We start from the raw sequence: 17520 nt of genomic DNA, 5'->3' as shown, positions 1-17520 counted from the left end.
ACAGGGTACCAGGGCCTATGCGAGCGGGCAAGCGAGGTGTCAGGGCTCATGCGGGCGGGTATGCAAAACCAAGGCCTAGGATGCGAGCGGGTGCGAGGCACCAGGGCTCAGGACAATCGGTGAAGTACCAAAAGGAAACGCTCCGAAGAGATCAAATTCAACAAAATATATACAAGAAAGAACAATGATGACGCCAGGCTAAATACCAGCCTGTTTGGCGAAAGACCATTGGCAACGTGAGCCGTGGCAGGCGGTCCCCATGCCACAACGCAGCGGGACGAACTGCTGGACGTTCATCTGGCTAGAGGGAGCGCGTCACGTCAGTGGCGGGACCTGTCAAAAATTCACGACTGTTGTACTTACGCGCGGACATGCCCCATACACTGGATGTGGTCGCAGGGGAAGACCCGCACGTCCTCGGCCAGACAATCGCAGTCAGGCCACACACAGGTGCAGGGTAGCGCCTGACAGAAGCGCGGCACTTCACACTCCTCCCCGAAACTGTCCACGTAGCCGCACGTGAACGCCCCGACGCGCGTGTTGGTCTGTCGGGAAGAGACGTGAGCTGTCAGTCACCCCACGGGAACCACCCATGACATGCGGTTCCTTACGGTGTCATCACAGAGCTGGAGGATGCAAGGCCGGCATATAACGTGCTGGCACGCCGAGAGGAACATCTTGCGGGGGCGCTACCTGTTGCAGTTCCAACACGTAGGTCGGGCCGGTGGAGCCGGGGGCTCAGTGGTACTGTCCGAGTGCACCTCGGGGGTGTCCTGAGATAAAATTGGTCAAACCACGTAAGTTCGGTCAATTGGGTGCCCTCCGTGGACTCACCACTCGCTGTCACTTGAGAGCCTTCTTCAGGCTGTCCCCTTTGGTGGGGCCTCCGCCTACTTTCTTCTTGCCCGATGACGGGCTGGCGGCGGTGGGCTTGGCAGGAGGAGCTACGCTGGCCATGGTGAGAGGGGAACGGCGACGGTGAGAGGTTACGAGATTGGGAGCAAGAAATGTAAGTCCGAGGACTGGCGGGAAGGTGCCGAGGGGACTACTGCCTTCCTTTTATATGCCGCAGGGACAAGGACCTTAGCGCCCCACGACCAGATGCGGCCGAATCATCTCTACCTCATATCGGCGTGGATCTGATTGCCATCGTGGTGACCGCCGGCGACGCCAGCCGCTCCAGTAGAGCCATGCGCACTCCTCATGGCCGACACCTGTATCAGCTCCACATCAAGTAACAGCGGGGAGCGACTGACAGGTGCTGTCGGAGTGACACTTGGCTCTAAGGGGGGTGTAATGAGGTGCTGCAGGTGTCACCTTAGTGCGGGGAAGCGCGTAGGGCATGAGATCACGTGTAGCATAGATTTAATTGGAGTTCTACGCTCTGGGGTGACTCCCGAAGGGAAGAAAAGCCTTCGGGCGGCGCCCCGGGAGGTAGAAACGCTAGAATTCTTTCAATACATCGAGCGGGGACAGAGCTAGCCTCTGGCAACGGACCTAGCATTATTACATCCCGCCGCCCCGGTTGCATTTGAACCAGGTCCATTTGAGCGGGTCCGCACGCCGTACCATGGCACAGGAGCGGGCAAGAAGGAGGACACAAGAGCGAAAGGCAAGAAGGAGTACACGGGCGCGAAAGCCAAGAAGTAACGCACGTGAGTAACATTCCTCTGCCATGTGGGTCGTACGCTTGGGCCCCGCAGACACTTACCCGTTGACATCCGAGACAGCTTCAGAATATCGCGGAGGCCGAGCGGTGTGCGCGTGGGCAACCGGTGCGACAAGCGAGCAAGGAGATGTCTCCAGCGCTACTAGCAAGGAGAGAGTTGTGGCACCTTTGCAAACGGGGTGGGAGAGAGAGGAGACGGGGCGTCACGGGCCCTAACGTGAATATATAGTTGGCAGAAATAGCATTCTTGGTTATAGCGCTTCCAGGAACAAATACAATACACCTTGCGCCACGCGCCCCTATCATCCCACCTCCAGGGGTTTCCGAAGAACGTAGTCCCGAACGCTGTGCCTATGGGCATCCGCCTCCCGACGCGAAGCGGGGGTCGTAACGTCCGGCACCCCACCACCACCAGCGGCCGTAAACGCATCGGGGTCCTGCTCGCCCCACTCTTGCGGATACCCGTCGTCCATCAGCCAGTTGTGCAGCATGCAGCACGCCCGGATCCACGCATTCGCGTAACGGGCGGAGTCGGCGTCCTTCACGACGACGCGGCGTCCGCGGAGGCTCTGAAAACGACCCTTGAGGCGCCCAATCGTGTGCTCGTTCACGATGCGCAACTGCGCAATGTAAGTGTTGAACACCTTGTTAACGGGGACGTCCGCGTGCAGTCCCTTCATGCTGTCAAGGACAGTGAGGGTGTTGGTGTACCCGCTGTCCCCGATGAGATATTTGTTCTCTCCAAAGTACAGGTCTGGCTGCAGCGCCAAAGCCGAATGGCTGAACACGCGGGCGTCGTAGGCGCTCCCGCACATTCCCGTGTGAACGTAGGTAATCCGTCCCGTGTCATCGTTGACCACCATCACGTTGAGACTGTACATCCTCTTCCGGTTGAAGAAGTCCTCCCCATCTACGCCGGGCTTCTGGAAAAACACAACGTGTGTCCCGTCCACGAAGCCGATGCAGTTTTTGAAGAACGACTTGCGGTAGATGCGCTCCTTGATGAGCTCCTTCCCTTGGGCCGTGGGCCAGTCGAGCCAGCCGCCACGGCTACCGACCTCCTCAATGGCCGCGAGGACCCGGCGGGTGTAGTTACCAACGCACCCCTCAGATACCCCCCACATGCGAGCGATGTGGCCCACGCGGGTCCCATTGCCATACTGCCCCAACCGAGAAAGAGCGACAAACAGCTGGGAAGATACGGGCTCCTGCGGCTTGATGGCGGAATTTCGGGACTGGAAGACCGGGTGATCCTTGACAAGGTCGAGCAGTTGTCCTTATGCTGTGCGGCTCATGCGCACTTTGTTCAGCCACCGTTCATCGTCCACGGTGTGCAGGAGCCCCCAAAACAACCGTTTGGGGACGGGGTCCCGCGAAGCCAGGTACGTCTTGCTCATCAGCGCCACCAGGATGTCGAACTCGAGCTCGGCTTCCGATTCCGACGACGACCCGGCCCACGAGTCTTCGTCGCTAGTCCGGCCGTCGAAGTATCCCACCACCTCCCGGAGGACAATGCGCTCGGCGAGCTCCGCGATCGCCCGCTGACGGTCAGACGTCCCAGGCATGTTGGGCTGGTTGAGGTCAGTCTGTTGCTCGGCGTCCTCAGACTCCTGCGACCCATGGGGTGAGGGGCACGTGGGGTCAGGGTCCAGGGCTGCGCCGCACGGACCCTGCGCCGCAGGGAGAAAATCGGGGGGGGTGCAGATAATCGGATTATGTGGGGCAGAAAAAACACCCCAAACGCAGCTTTTTCTGCACACCCCAGATCAGCGAAACCGCCGATTTTTGTCGATTTTCTGGGGTGCGATGGGGGGTGCGCCGGGCCCCGGATGACGTGTCTTGGGGGGCCGATCGGGGAGCGCGTAGCAACCGCGTTCCTGTGCGCGCCGGAATAATCGGCAGATAATCGCGAGATAATCCGAGCAAAAGTCCGATTATGTGGGCTAGTGAAACGCCCTAGTGTTGACAATAGAGGACGATGATCCCATTGTAAATTTCCCCCCACGGGGCAGAGAGGCTCCGCACACGCGTTCCCAAAATTTCATATCGATGGATAGAGCCGAGAGAATGTCGCCGCCGCACATGCAACAGCCGGAACCCACCACCGCTACCCCAAACGGTGAACCCCCCAATCTGCATTACTGTGCTTAGCTCCGGACAACCTCCGTCGAACGCAGCATCGAGTTCGCTGGTTTCCTCCTTCGCCTGTCCTATAGGCCAATTCCAGCACCCACTTGTTCTCGTGCGTTCAGGAGTTGACCTCGTCAACAGAACTCAAGAGCAATGGTGAGGTTTGTGCAGGAAATTGGTGGAAACTTGGAGCTTTTGATGTCCATCTGACCACGGGACTGGGGAGAGGGATACGCTGTGGTGGAGCTTCTGACGAAGGATGGGAATCGCTCTGACTCGGTCCTCGGCGCACAGTTTCTCACCGTACGTGTATTGGCATCTTAGGCTGACCCGGCGGCCGTTGACGGCAAGATCGCCGACTTGAGAAAAAAAATCACAATCGAACAGACTGTTCACGATGGTGCTCTCAAGATGTTGAAGAACCTCACGGACAAGAGCGCGAGAAACCAGTGCGAGATGAACGCAACAGAGTCAAAGAGGAGGCTCGACTTCCTCGACGGAGAGCTTCGCAAGTTGTACGTGCGAAAGCAGAGCTTCACCCAACAGACACCCACATCGGAAGGCTCTGTCAGAACCTTCGGCAGCCGACACAGCTCTTTAGAAGATGTGATGCACTCCTCGGCCGGCGGGCCAACTTCCCCAGCTGGGCATCGCGGATTGCAGTCACAAGGCTCTGGATTCTTTGGGAACATAATCGGCCGTGGTTCCCAACCTGGGTCCGGTGTGACATCCCCGAATCGTAGCTCGTCCGCAAACTCTCTAGATTACGCACAACCGAGCGGAACCACCGCTTTCGATAACATGAAGTACGGAACGGCCTTGACGTCCGACAAAATCAAGTACCGCTTGAAGCAAGTCCGTCATAAGTTGGACGTGGAACAGAAAGTCAAGACAGGGACTGAAAACATGGTCAAAGCTATCGCTGACGCTCCTGCCGCGTCGCAGGATCCGTCGGTAATGACAGAGCTGCTTGAGAAGATTGCTGAAGCGAATGCAAAACTGGCGTTTTTGCAAAAGTCGGAGCACAAGTATGCTGGCCTGAATGTAGAGGACGAGGAAGAGGAGGAGAACTATCTGGCTGGTACAGAATCATGTTCACTGAGCCGCTGTGCGGATTGGCTTGAAGTGGGCTTTGTGGCTAATATTGTCTCCACCCGTAGACGTGCGCCTTCGCAAGACTGGCCGCCTGAAGTTGAAGCTTCTCGGGGCGACGAACCTACCTGGACGGAGAAATAGCAAGGAAGAGCTCAAAGCCCTCATTCGGGTCGATGGAGTCATCAAGCACGAGACAAAGTACACTCGCAATCAATGGAACGAGTACATAGATCTGCAAGTCGACAAAGCTCAGGAGGTGGAGATCGCCGTGTACGATCGCAATCTGACACTGCTCGGGCTTGTTTGGTATCGATTATGGGAGCTCGACGAGGATATCACGGCCAAATACGGTCAAGAGCATGATCGCGCGGATGTAGAGGAGACCTGGCTTGATATGGAGCCTGCTGGACAATTGCTGCTGAAGATGAACTTTGTGCCCTTGGGACGTACAAAAACCGCGAGGGATCAAGTGTTTCGTCGAAATCCAGTCCAGAAAGTTTTCCCGAAGAACGGGCACCGATTCTTGCCGCAAAGTTTCTATCATGTCATGCAATGTGCTCTATGTCACGAGTTTTTGGGCAGGCAAGGCTACCAATGCCAAAGTGAGTGCGCGTGGAAAGCGGATATGTATGAAGGCGCCACTTCATTTACTCACCTTACCTCATTTCACCTTCCCAGACTGCTCGTACACTGTACATGCAAAGTGCTATAGCCGGGTCATCACAAAGTGCATCACGAAAGAGGAGATCCGAGGAGTGAGTTTACCGAAGGCGTTTGAAATGGGTATCCGAATGCTGAGCTGAATCTTTTGCAGGAGCCAACGAGGGACAACAATTCCGGACAACTGCTCAAGTACAATATTCCCCATCGATGGGAAACGACCACCAACCTCGGGGCAGCCTGGTGTACCCACTGCGGTTACATCCTACCACCTGGTCGCAAGATGCATCGCTGTTCCGAATGTCAACAGACGAGTCATAGGGAGTGTTCACCGTGCGTCCCCAACTTTTGTGGCCTAGCTCCTGAGATGGCGGATATGCTTGTTGCGGCTTTTGAAGAACATGAGCGCAAGTTGCATCAAAGGGAGATGGAAGAAGCTGAACGGGCGCGAAGAGCTACCCTTGAAGACTCTACCCATGCTCAGTTACAGCGGCCACCATCTCAAGCCGTGACGCCGGGATCGTTGCCGAGCTCCATGATCGCACCGCCTCGTGGCGACTCGATCGCTGGAACCGAAGCCATCATCTCGGCATACCAACAAATGCCGCCTCAAGCTAAGCCGTTGCCCACCCCGCCTTCGCAAAGCGCCCATAGTGCCACTCCATATGACGCTTTAGCACAGCTGCGTATTGGCGAGACTTTACCGAGCACCACCGTGGAGATCAAGCAATCGCCCAAGATCCAGCAGTATCCGGATAACCAGCAGTCACGGCCTTCGTCCTCTGTTGCGCCTGTTAGTCCACAGCAGCAGCATCAGCAGCAGCAGCCCCCGTCGCAACAGTATTACCAGCAACCCTACGCGCATCCTTACGGACAACCTCAGCAACAACCGTATTACACTCAGCAACCTCCACAACCGCGCATCAGCGTTCCTGCCATTGCTGCGCCGCGTCCACCCGTCAGCGAGAATGTACCGCCCCCGTCTCATCAACACCTTCCCCCTGGCTCTCATCAACATATTTCACCTCAGCCTCAGATCGCTCCGCAACAGCAGCAGCAGCTCCCGCCGCACTACTACCATGGCCAGACCCCGCCGGCCGCTGTAACACAACAGCACCGCCCAATGATGAACCTGCCGCCGACAAATATCACCTTGAATGACTTCGATTTCATCGCGGTTCTCGGTCGCGGTGCTTTCGGAAAGGTGATGATGGCCGCGGAAAAGCAAACTCAGCAACTCTACGCCGTCAAGGCCCTCAAAAAGGAATTCATTATTCAAAACGATGATGTCAAGTCCACCAAGCTGGAGAAGCGCATTTTCCAGGCGGCCTCAGCCGCGCATCACCCGTTCTTGGTGAACCTGCATTCCTGCTTCCAGACGGATAATCGAGTGTATTTTGTTATGGAGTATGTCAGTGGGGGAGATCTGATGGCGCACATTCAGGACAAAAAAAGATTTTCGCAGGCGAGGGCGAAGTTCTACGCATGTGAGGTGCTGTTGGCATTGGAGTACTTCCACAAAAACAACATCATCTACCGGTGCGTAGAAGACTGCCGCCTATTGTTTTACGCAACCAATCTAAAATTCTCTATAACATCTAGTGACTTGAAGCTCGACAACATCCTGATGTGCCCGGACGGTCACATCAAAGTTGCCGACTACGGTATCTGCAAAGAAAACATGCCATACGGCCAAACCACCCGAACGTTCTGTGGGACTCCCGACTACATGGCCCCAGAAATCCTCAGCTCCAACCGTTACGGCCGGTCCGTCGATTGGTGGAGTTTCGGGGTTTTGATCTATGTCATGCTTGTTGGGCGGTATCCTTTCCATGGCGAGGACGAGCAAGATGTGTTGGATGCGATCCTGAACGATGCGGTGGAGTACCCGTCGAACATTCCGAGGGACACGCTGTCCTTGTTGCAGGGGGTACGTACATTATTTTGTGGCGACATACGTCATTTGAATATCTGATTCGATGCTCATCAACACCCTCGTTGCGCAGTTGATGAACAAGAACCCAGCGCGGCGTCTCGGAGGAGGGCGCCTTGATGCGGAAGAGATCAAAAGGCATCCCTACTTCCTTGGCGTCGACTGGCAAGCGTTTATGGACAAGAGGGTACCACCTCCATGGGTTCCCATTATCGTAAGTCTCAACTTGCTGTTTCGTCCGTGATCGGATCCAATCTGACCCCGCCAAAATACTGGTTTTGCAGAAAAACGCAACGGACGTTTCCAACTTTGATCCCGAGTTCACGCGCGAAAAAGCTGTCCTCACACCCATCAACTCTGTCCTAACATCTGCGGACCAGAACGAGTTTGCCGACTTCAACTATGTTTCCGAGTGGGCCATACAGGACAGGGCTGCCGGTGCTCGGCACGGCGCAAACTGATGACGACGATTTATCACTACACCGTCGTTCGCCCGATGGGTGGACGAAGGCTCCGACCCTTCTTTACATCCTCTCCTCATCAAGCCGTCCCGAAAGCCACTCAACTGATTGTTCTTGGTGCTTTCGTGTACATATGTATTTAGCGGAAGCTCCCCTGTTTCTGTAGTTACTTCAATAGTTTTACCGTCGACCCTTGCTATACCCAACCTTGACGGTAGTGCCCGATTTTCAATCCGAAGTACCAGAAGATTAACGGCTCCAACCGCTGTAGCGGCCATACCCTCGATCGGCAGTGGGGCTCTGGTTGCCAGGAAACTACGTGACGATGCTGTCATCGCACACAGGGAGATTCGCTAAACTAAACTATGTTGTAAACTAAACGAAATCGAAAGTACTTGCCCCACGTCGCGGCTGCGATACTTTGTCAACCTGTCTCGCCGCGTATGATCTGGGCGTATGTGATATGCCGTCACGGAATCAAACTCTCGGCGGCAAACCAAGGTTTATTGCAGTTTGATTGAGGCCGGCTGCTTTTTACACCACCCTGCTTCGGAGGCTTCGGACGGCTTCGGACTCGCGAAATCCAGACCTGAATCCAGACGCGCCTCGCTTTTGGCCGAAGTGCATCTCAGAGTGCATTTAGTGCATGCACATCGGTCAAGTTGTCAACAACATGCCACCCGATTTTGCAATAACTCCGATGAGGCCAACGTCTGTACGGCTCACCCCGTTTATTCAAGCCGCCTACGGCTCACTCGAAGACCTCCTGGACTTTTGCCGGCGATTACCGAAAGTAGTAAGGGGAGAATTCCCTAAACCTTTGTAGATGTCAACGGCCTCAATTCTGGAGTACCTATAGGAACTCCACGCGCACCTAAATGGATCGATACCCCCAGCAGCGTTGAAGGACTTGGCGTTAAGGAAACTCGGGCAGCGGCTCCACAAGGACGACGCAGCTCAGGAGGCACTAAATGTCCTGAACGCTCTCGAGTGGAAGGAGGAGTTTGCACTGTCGGAGTTCGTAACGGTGCTGGGATACCTTTGGGACAGCGAGGTGGAGTGCACCGGTCTTACTTTTGGAATTTGCGTCAGGTTTTTCCCCCTTTTCCCAGCCATTTACGCGCTGACGAACGACGAAGAGTCATTGACGTTTATCGCACACTCGGTGATCGATGGCTTCAAAAACGACGGAGTGCGCTACCTCGAAGTCAGATCTGGCCCAAGGGACGCTCCGGAGACGGGAATGACCAAGGAGACATACATCCAGACACTACTGAAGGCGTTTGGTTCAGCAAGTTGCGATGATATCTTGGTAAAGCTGATTGTCGCGATTGATCGGAAGCAGACCAAAGACGGAGCAGAAGGGGTGATTGATCTGGCTTTGAAACACCGGGACGAGGGCATTGTTGGTGTCGATCTGTGCGGAGATCCCAGTTATGGTCACTTTGATAACGTTGCGAAGGATGCTATGAGGAAGGCCAAAAGTGCTGGTCTGAAAGGTGACGCTCATTACTGAGTAGGTCTTCTTGTGATTTCCTCTGGGGACGAACTGACGCCGTTTCCTCCTGTTGTCTTAACAGTCACCATTCACTTAGGCGAGGTCGACGGTCGCCATGACGAGTCACTTTCTATGCTCTCGATACCACCAGATCGCTTAGGCCATGCGACATACATGTCCGACGAAGTTCGACAGCGGGTATATCAGGAAAGGATCCCTATTGAAATCTGCATGACATCCAACGTTCTCACGAAAACGGTTCCCTCCTATGAGGTTTGAACTCTTATTTATCTGGGCAGATCGTGCCGCTGTTGTCTCATGTCCCCTGTGTAATGACAGGAACACCATCTGGGAGATGCATTGAGAGAGGACCATCCCTCAGTTCTTTGTGTAGGTGCCTTTCGCTAAAAGTCGCACGCAGAAAAGGAGCATGCTGACTTCCGTTCACTTTTCAACACACAGACCGACGACGTTGGGATTATGCGATCCACGCTTTCTAATGAATATGCAATAGCCGCCTCGACCTTTGATCTGGGTAAAAAGCAGTTGTTCGACCTCAGCTTCCGGGCCATAGATGCTTGCTTTGCAACGGAAGACGAGAAGTTGGCACTACAGAGTACATGGTTCGCATGGGCTAGGAAAGAGAAGATACTGTAGATGAAATATAACGTGAAGATATGTAATGTACTGTGCACTCCAGCATACGGCGTCCATTACTCCTGTACCTTCCTCCTTGTATAGCATATTGTACAGTACTCCGTTGTCTATATCAGACATGATCGAAGGTTGCTCTCGAGACTCGTCGTTCAAACATTCTCGGTCTCGTTTCGCTCGATGTGTACAGTAGTACCAGTACTCGTACGAACGGGTCGCTCGCAAAAATCGTCGTCCAATTTCTGACTTGCGAATGCACTCCGCGGCGACCCGCGGCGACCGGGAAATAACGGGACTGCGCAAGGTCATGTGGGGTGAGGCGGCTTTTTCTGGTAAAATAATTTCGGAGTGTGCCGTTTTGTGTGGCGACTCGGACGGGGATTGTGCTTGTTACAAGTTGCCGTGGTACCCCAGGTATACCAGGTGGTCGGCGTTAGGTCACGAGGGGTTCTTGGTGTACCCAGTCAGGCCTTTTTGTTGCTGATTCTGGGCAGCGTTGTTGATGTCCCGCGCAGAGCACAAGGCCGAGCCAAAAATAAGCTCGTTTTTGTCGTAAAGCCGGGCTGCCACACGCAGCTATGCTTGCGGGTCTAGCTGGCACCCGCTCCCAGACAAAGACTTCCGTCATACCTAGGCGAAGGGACGTTTTTGCCTGTCCCATTTTTTTCTCACTCCGTCATTTGAACTTGGATCTGGAGTCTCATCGCTTTGCCAGAGCGTAGTAGTCCGAGGAACTGTGACTTGAGCAACACATTTATTAGCCCCACATCGCCTTCGCACACTCTTTGCGCGCTGACCTTGAACGCTCGCTTCCCCGAGGACGTCAGGACGCATACCCTCGCCTACGAGCTTGCCGCTGTATATAGATAGTAGTGAGCACGCTTGTCCCGGCGTACACTGGAACCCCCTTGCTTTGGTCGAATTTGAGTCCAAAGGAGAAGCTTTAGCGGAACGAGCTGGCAGCGCGCGAATCGAAAACACTGGCAGACTCAGCAGTTGGCGAGTCCTTACCATTGCACCCGAAAGACTCTTTGCCATTACACCTCTCGTTGGCGAGGTTCGCTTATCGACGGTGAAAGACGTCCGACATCCCACACGGACACCCACGCCTGCCCACGGCGTGACTTTACCCGACAACCCTATTTCCTCAGCTATCGTTGCCCGAGGCTTAGCGACCATGCTTCCAGTAGGGAAACAGTCGGCGTCACCCCACACCTTCCCCGTTCACCATCCTCACCAGCAGCAGCAGCAGCAGCAGCAAGCGTCGCAAGCTCAGCAGCAGGATATTCACGGCGCTCTCATAATTTCCCATCAGCCATTCGACGGCAAGGGCGGATCCGCAGTTGGCACTCCACCACAGCATGGTGGCTTATACCCTCAACAGCAGCTACAAAACGCTCGTCTAGCTAGCCCGCCCGCATATAACGGCTACCCGATGCAACAAACACAACCGCAACCACCACAACACCGACGAGTGCATCACCAGCACCAGCCACATACCCATCTCAGCCCACAACATCAGATGCAGGCCATCCACACGATAGATCCCAACGTCTTGTCCATGAGCCAACACTTCGGGGGGGTTCCTGGGGTAAAACAGGAGGACTCCGTGCTGGGAGAAGCTCTAACCGACCCATACTTGAACGTCGACTATGACTTAGGGAATGGCGTGGAGATTGGAGACTCAATGCCTATGATGGCGGACCCGACGGCTCTTATGTCTCCCATGTCCAATTCCCCCCTGGACGACGCAGATCTTATGGCACGGTCAGCCACTTTCAGCCCTCATGGATCAGGCTCATTGAGTAACTCCTTGCACAGCACGCCCTATGGTGAGATACGGTCTAATAATGCCTCGGTTCATACAGAAGTAAGCATTTCTAATGATGGGTGTTGCAATGATTTCTATAGGGACTCCAGGGATGCATATACCGCCCCATGCGTTTTATTCTGTCTCCCTACCAGTTCATGCAACGAATGGTTTCGGGATAGTTGATCACACCAAACTCATGGGCACGCAACCGAGCTCGTACAGCGCTTATGGCCACGGGCTTATGCTACCAGATCCGACAATGAAAAAGTGAGTTCAGCAGAATCCGCTGCTAGAGATGAGAAGCCGATTTTCAAATGCATAATGCTAAGACATTCTTCTAGTCCGGAGGTGCTAAACGAGAAGCGTCGCCGTCGCCGAGAATCGCACAATGCCGTTGAGCGACGCCGCCGGGACAACATTAATGAAAAGATACAAGAATTGGCAACGCTTCTTCCGGATTTTGCGAATGACCTCCAAAATCGACCGAACAAGGGTGTCATTTTGCGTCGTTCCGTCGACTACATCCGGCAGATGCAAACGTTCGCTATGATGCAAGTGGACAGGGCCCAAGAGTTGGAAAGAGTCCTCGCGAGAATCCTCGATCAGACCGGCATCAACGAAGCGGAGCTCGGTCTGACTCTTCCCTTGGGCACTTTGATCGAAATGCCTACGGTCAAACCCCCGGGACCTAACGAACAACACCCGGACCAGTCCCTGAATGATCAAGGACTCGCAGAATACGACGAAGAAGGCGACGGGCAGTAGGAATCTTGAGGGGGCCATATGCTGTTGTGCCTAGATTCCGTTGGAGGCATGCTGACGTTATCAAAGGGTAGCCCCCCTTTTTTTGGATCGACGATCACTGGTTGGGACAGGCTATTAGGGTTTAAGCGGTAGTTTGATCTCGTTCACCTTGTTTTTGCGTAAAATCCCGCGAATCCGCCGGATCTGTTATAGAAATGGAGCAATCGGTCTTTCACGGCCAAAAACTTCCCCCCCCGGACTACGTACGTGCAAGTTTCGTGTACACCATGAAATACAAACAGCGTTCCCTGCTCTACTGCTGCAGTATTGAGCAAGCGCATGGCGGTGACACCCCATTGCCTCAGGCAATGATGCTCCCCTGGCCTACGTTTCAGGCAGAATAGGGTATGCGCACGTACTCTAGGGACGAGATCCAAGGACGCTCTCTATTCTCTGCTACTCTTTCAATGGTCCTTGGGTCCCTGCAGGCTCCGAGATGTGCGGCCTTTGTAGAGAATTTAGGACCTTCCTCCCCAGCAGGATACAATAGATGTGCAAATGGAGAACGTGAAGTACAAGAGAGATGATTGACCACTATATGCGTTATGTTGGATCATACTCACAGGGAGGATGGACACGGTTATCCAGTACGTCACATTGTACATAGAATACAAGTTCTTTGTGATTTGGAATTCTGCAATGTGCTATTGACTTACATCTTGGAGAGAAACGATGAACGGGCTTTGGCGTACATATGCCTTAGTCTGAACGAAACTCAGCTTAGGCATGTGCATTCAGCTAAGACGGCTTGGGAAGCCTGGTCTAAGCTGGCTATGGTGCACGAACGGAAGGGGTTCACTAGCAAGCTCTTCCTACGTCAAAAATTCCTCACCATTGGCATGAACACATTGGACTCGATGCTAAACCACATCAACGAGGTTAGACAGCTAGCACAACAGCTGGAGGCCATCGACGCACTGGTACCTGATGAAGATAATATGACTACAGTGCTATATAGCTGAACAAACAGCTACAAGCAAGTTATCACGAGTGTGATGTGGCTGGCAGTGTCGGGGATATCTCATATTCCCTTGTATTTTGTATTATACTTCTTTACTTTCTACATGATCCGAGACTCGGGCTGGCCACCCGAGCTCTTCGTGATACATTACATAAGGCTCCAAGCCTCCTCGAAGCCACGCAAGCCCCACTGGCAGCCCATAAATAAGGCTGTCAGTCGAGCAGCCGCAGCTAAAGACTTCCTACCTTCTTCTTCACTTCAGTACACTGTTTCCAGCCCTCTCGGAAGGGCCCATTATCATCCAAGTTTCCTCTGACGTTACATGGTAGCACCACCTACCAACTAGCACTACCAAGACATTCCTCGCCGACGCAGACGCTCTACAGGACATTGCCCTTATACTCGTTTGCAAGCAAGAATGGATGCAAACTCTCAAGCTATCGTTGCAGCTGTAACCGCTGCTATCCTTGCTGATCAGCGTACTCGTGTGCAAAACACCCAACAAGGTGATCGTACAAGACTCCTCCTCGACGACCCCAGGAGCAAGCTCGTCAAATACGATGGCGCTAAAGTTGCCCAAAAGATCGAAGAGTTCCTCGCGTCACACCACGATTTTCTTGACGCTCTAACAAATCCTGCTGTACAAGCTGCACCGGATGGTACTGGAGGCGCTGATGCTATTGCCTTCCCTATGGCTGACTACGCTACTATGCTTACTGCCTGTCTCAAGGGTACTGCTCTCAAATGGTACAATACAACTTATGGTGCCGCTTCTCCTGCAACTTGTGTAACGGGAACACACACATTTTGGCTTAGTAGTTAAGACACCTGGCTCTCACCCAGGTGTCGTGGATTCAATTCCTACCTTCCCCAAACATTTTTCTCTTCTTGCTGTGACTGTACCACCTTTCCGGGGCGTTCCAAGCGATCGGGACGATTTCCTTGACAAGGTAGCACCACAAGTCCTTCTCGGGACCATATATATACTGCAATACCAATGACCCGGTCCTAGGTACCCCACAGCGGACCAGAGACCTGGGCAGGTACTCCAACTAAAATAAGACCAATCCACTGGTCCATGATACCGATACACTGGGACATATATCCGAGAGGCTGGTACAGTCAAGGGGAGGTGTAACGGGAACACACACATTTTGGCTTAGTGGTTAAGACACCTGGCTCTCACCCAGGTGGTGTGGGTTCGATTCCTACCCTCCCCAAACATTTTTCTCTTCTTTCTGTGACTGTACCACCTCTCCGGGGTGTTCCGAGCGATCGGGACAATTTCCTTGACAACTTGGGCAGCTTTTCAAACTGCTCTTGTCGCTCACTTTTATCCTCGCAACCTTGCGCAACACCATCAAGCTCAAGTTGTCTGGCCTGAAGCTTGGAGATTCTCTCAAAAAATACATCAAGGAGTTTCAAGACACCAAAAACTAACTCGAAGCCGCTCATCATCTTGATCATACTCAAGGTGTTGTGGTATGGTGTGGAGTCAATGCCGCAACCCTAATTCCCAATCCTATCCCCAATGGTAACCCTAACTGATAGCTAGTTTATTTCCTAGGTCATGTGACTGCATTGTAGTTTTTCTTCTTGTCCTTTCAACGCTGGCTCGCTGCGCTTGCGCCAGTTGACCAACAACCCAATATATAACATCTGTTCCCTGCCTACCACAGCGTTGTCCCTCTTGCTGACCAAATTTGCTACTTCAAGGCTGGTCTTCTCAAGAGTACAATGATCGGCCATTACTTTGTTGAAACTGTTACGAACTTTGAAGTTGAAAACGGTATCAACGTTGCCAATAACAATCCTATCACTCTCGATCAAGCTATCACTGCAGCTCGTCGTGCTCATGTGGCTCACGGGTTCACTGACGGCAATCAAGCCAATACACCTCGTCCGATTGCCTTGGCAACAAGTGCTCATGGCGGCCGTGGAGCCAGTCGCGGTTGAGGTCGTCGTGGCGGTGGTCGTGGTGGACAATTTGTCCCTTACACCAATCCTCAAATTACGGAATTTGAGCAAGACTTAGATGATATGCCCTTTGGGCACAATGCCCTCGGTACGTCATACTATTCCCCTGGAGTGAGTCGTCTCACTACAGGTCAAGTTCCCTACCAACGTCAACAGCCCTTTTGTGGACGTGGACAATGGCAAACTACTCACGTTCCTCGTCAACGTCCAACGACTCATTGTTTCCTTTGTAACAAAATGGGGCATTGGAGAGTTAATGCTGGTCAAATCCCGCAAATCGACAGCAAGGCTCGCAAACCCAGAACTGACGCGGTGGTTTTCCACAGCGCAGTCGTGGGGCTCAAACTCCGCAGCGCAGTCGCCAACCTAATCAACAACAAGGTTCAGCCAATCAGGTTGATGCTGGGTCACGTATTACGGAAATTCTTGATGATGCCGTCAATTCTGCGAATACTACGAATACTACTACAAATCAATCTTCGAGTTTCTTCCAAGGTCGATAGAGCCCCTCGGTGGCTCTGCTCGGCCTACAACATATGATCCTACCGATAAACCTGCCTTCCAACCACTGTCGCTGGACTCTGGGTCTCTCATTGTTGCATTGGAAACAAGATCGTTCGTGTTCTCTTTGATAGCGGCGCAACTGGGTTATCCCTTGACAAGACATTCGTCGAAAAGCACAAATTTCCCAAGACACGTATCGAACCAAAGCAGATATGGCTGGCCCACAAGGAATCATACATGATTCTTGACACGGTCGTTTTGGAAAAGTTAAATCTATGGGATCTCGAATCTCAGTCGCTTTTCTTAGTTGGACAACTTCCCTGGCTAGTCAGTAATCTGGCTTACAACGCTATTATTGGAATGCCTTTCTGGCACTTCTTTAATTACGCAGAACAATTCTCGATGAATACCTTACCTACCCTTCGCTGGACCAATTACGGTCCTATACCAAACGCACCGCATTCTGTCACCATCAAATGCGAAAGAGCTTCAAGAAATTGGGAAGACGTCGAATACATCCCAAAACACAACAACCCGTACTTCGATGTTCAACGAGATCCGGTCTATGACAAAAGACCCGTTTGACCTGTTCGGATCATCAAACCTGTGGATACTGGTCCTCTACAAGCTGCACCTCGTTACGTATCTCGATTCGCTCAAGCCAATGCCCTTCGCAATCCTCAAGCCATAGAAATGACCTCCAAGCGATTCAATAAGGCTTGGCGACGGAACAAGTTTGAAAAAGACACGGTCTGTCGCCTCGCTCTTAACGAAATACCAGACGCTCCTCAAGAGCTTAAAGGAAATCCAGGACATCTCAAGGATATCCCAAATAAATACGTCAATACGCTCTTCAAGGAACCGGAAGGTCTACCTCCCGATCACGGAGAAGATAATTTCAAGATCGAACTCACTGAAGGTGCTGAACCCGTTTGGCAACCTCTTCGGCACATGAACAAAGAAGAACTCGCTGAACTCAAGAAACAAATCACCTCGATGCTCGAAAAGGGATGGATACAACACTCTTCAAGTCCCTGGGGAGCTAGTTTCGTGTTTGCGAAAAAGAAAGATGGCGGGTTACGCATCTGGTGGGACTACTGAGGTCTCAACGCCGTCACCAAAAAAGATCGCACACCTTTACCCAATATTCGTGAGATGAGGGATCGGATTCAAGGTTGTAAATGGTTTACGCTTATTGATATTCGAGAAGCATACCATCGTCTTCTTATACAAAAACAAGATCGGGAAAAAACGGCAATACGAACTCGCTTCGGACAGTTCGAGTATTTGGTCATGCCGTTCGGGCTTACCAACGCACCTGCTGCATTTCAACGTCTTATAATAAGATCTTCCATAAAGAT

At 52.8% G+C, this 17520-nt stretch overlaps 3 protein-coding genes and 1 pseudogene across 4 annotated transcripts; all 4 read left to right on the top strand.

The window, feature by feature from the left end:
* Nucleotides 1-4138: 4138 nt before the first annotated feature.
* On the top strand, nucleotides 4139-7948 carry EV422DRAFT_497088 (kinase-like domain-containing protein; the record flags this gene model as incomplete). Its single annotated transcript, XM_053067922.1, has 8 exons — nucleotides 4139-4880; nucleotides 4960-5496; nucleotides 5573-5649; nucleotides 5712-6269; nucleotides 6669-7093; nucleotides 7157-7484; nucleotides 7561-7701; nucleotides 7772-7948. Coding segments are annotated over 8 exons (2985 nt in total), but the record flags the coding sequence as incomplete, so codon positions are not given.
* A 700-nt stretch (nucleotides 7949-8648) lies between these two features.
* EV422DRAFT_497052 (uncharacterized protein) lies at nucleotides 8649-10103 on the top strand (the record flags this gene model as incomplete). The annotated part of the gene is made up of 6 exons (XM_053067919.1): nucleotides 8649-8744; nucleotides 8808-8938; nucleotides 8999-9447; nucleotides 9529-9719; nucleotides 9786-9836; nucleotides 9909-10103. The coding sequence occupies 6 exons, from the start codon at nucleotides 8649-8651 to the stop codon at nucleotides 10101-10103; spliced, it is 1113 nt and encodes a 370-aa protein (XP_052924990.1).
* An 828-nt stretch (nucleotides 10104-10931) lies between these two features.
* Nucleotides 10932-12775, top strand: EV422DRAFT_83407 (helix-loop-helix DNA-binding domain-containing protein). Its single transcript, XM_053074445.1, has 3 exons — nucleotides 10932-11932; nucleotides 12066-12180; nucleotides 12255-12775. Exons 1-3 carry the CDS (start codon nucleotides 11278-11280, stop codon nucleotides 12676-12678), a joined length of 1194 nt encoding a protein of 397 aa, XP_052924989.1. The 5' UTR covers nucleotides 10932-11277; the 3' UTR covers nucleotides 12679-12775.
* A 2056-nt stretch (nucleotides 12776-14831) lies between these two features.
* Nucleotides 14832-14900, top strand: EV422DRAFT_t87 (annotated as a pseudogene). The gene has a single exon. The product of its transcript is annotated as a tRNA-OTHER (tRNA).
* The last annotated feature ends 2620 nt before the right edge of the window (nucleotides 14901-17520 follow it).

Source organism: Fimicolochytrium jonesii, assembly GCF_025526975.1.
Source record: "Fimicolochytrium jonesii strain JEL569 chromosome Unknown EV422scaffold_14, whole genome shotgun sequence".
Taxonomy (NCBI): domain Eukaryota; kingdom Fungi; phylum Chytridiomycota; class Chytridiomycetes; order Spizellomycetales; family Powellomycetaceae; genus Fimicolochytrium; species Fimicolochytrium jonesii.
The sequence above is the reverse complement of the archived record's forward strand: the minus strand, read 5'-3'. Positions and strand labels throughout refer to the sequence as shown.

What these genes read in the sequence shown, in the direction of transcription:
- EV422DRAFT_83407 (XM_053074445.1), top strand. Translation starts at nt 11,278, where the DNA reads ATGCTTCCAGTAGGGAAACAGTCGGCGTCACCCCACACCTTCCCCGTT. An exon ending in CTTGCACAGCACGCCCTATG is followed by an intron (nt 11,933 to 12,065) that starts GTGAGATACGGT and finishes TCTCCCTACCAG; the next exon opens with TTCATGCAACGAATGGTTTC. An exon ending in CCAGATCCGACAATGAAAAA is followed by an intron (nt 12,181 to 12,254) that starts GTGAGTTCAGCA and finishes ACATTCTTCTAG; the next exon opens with TCCGGAGGTGCTAAACGAGA.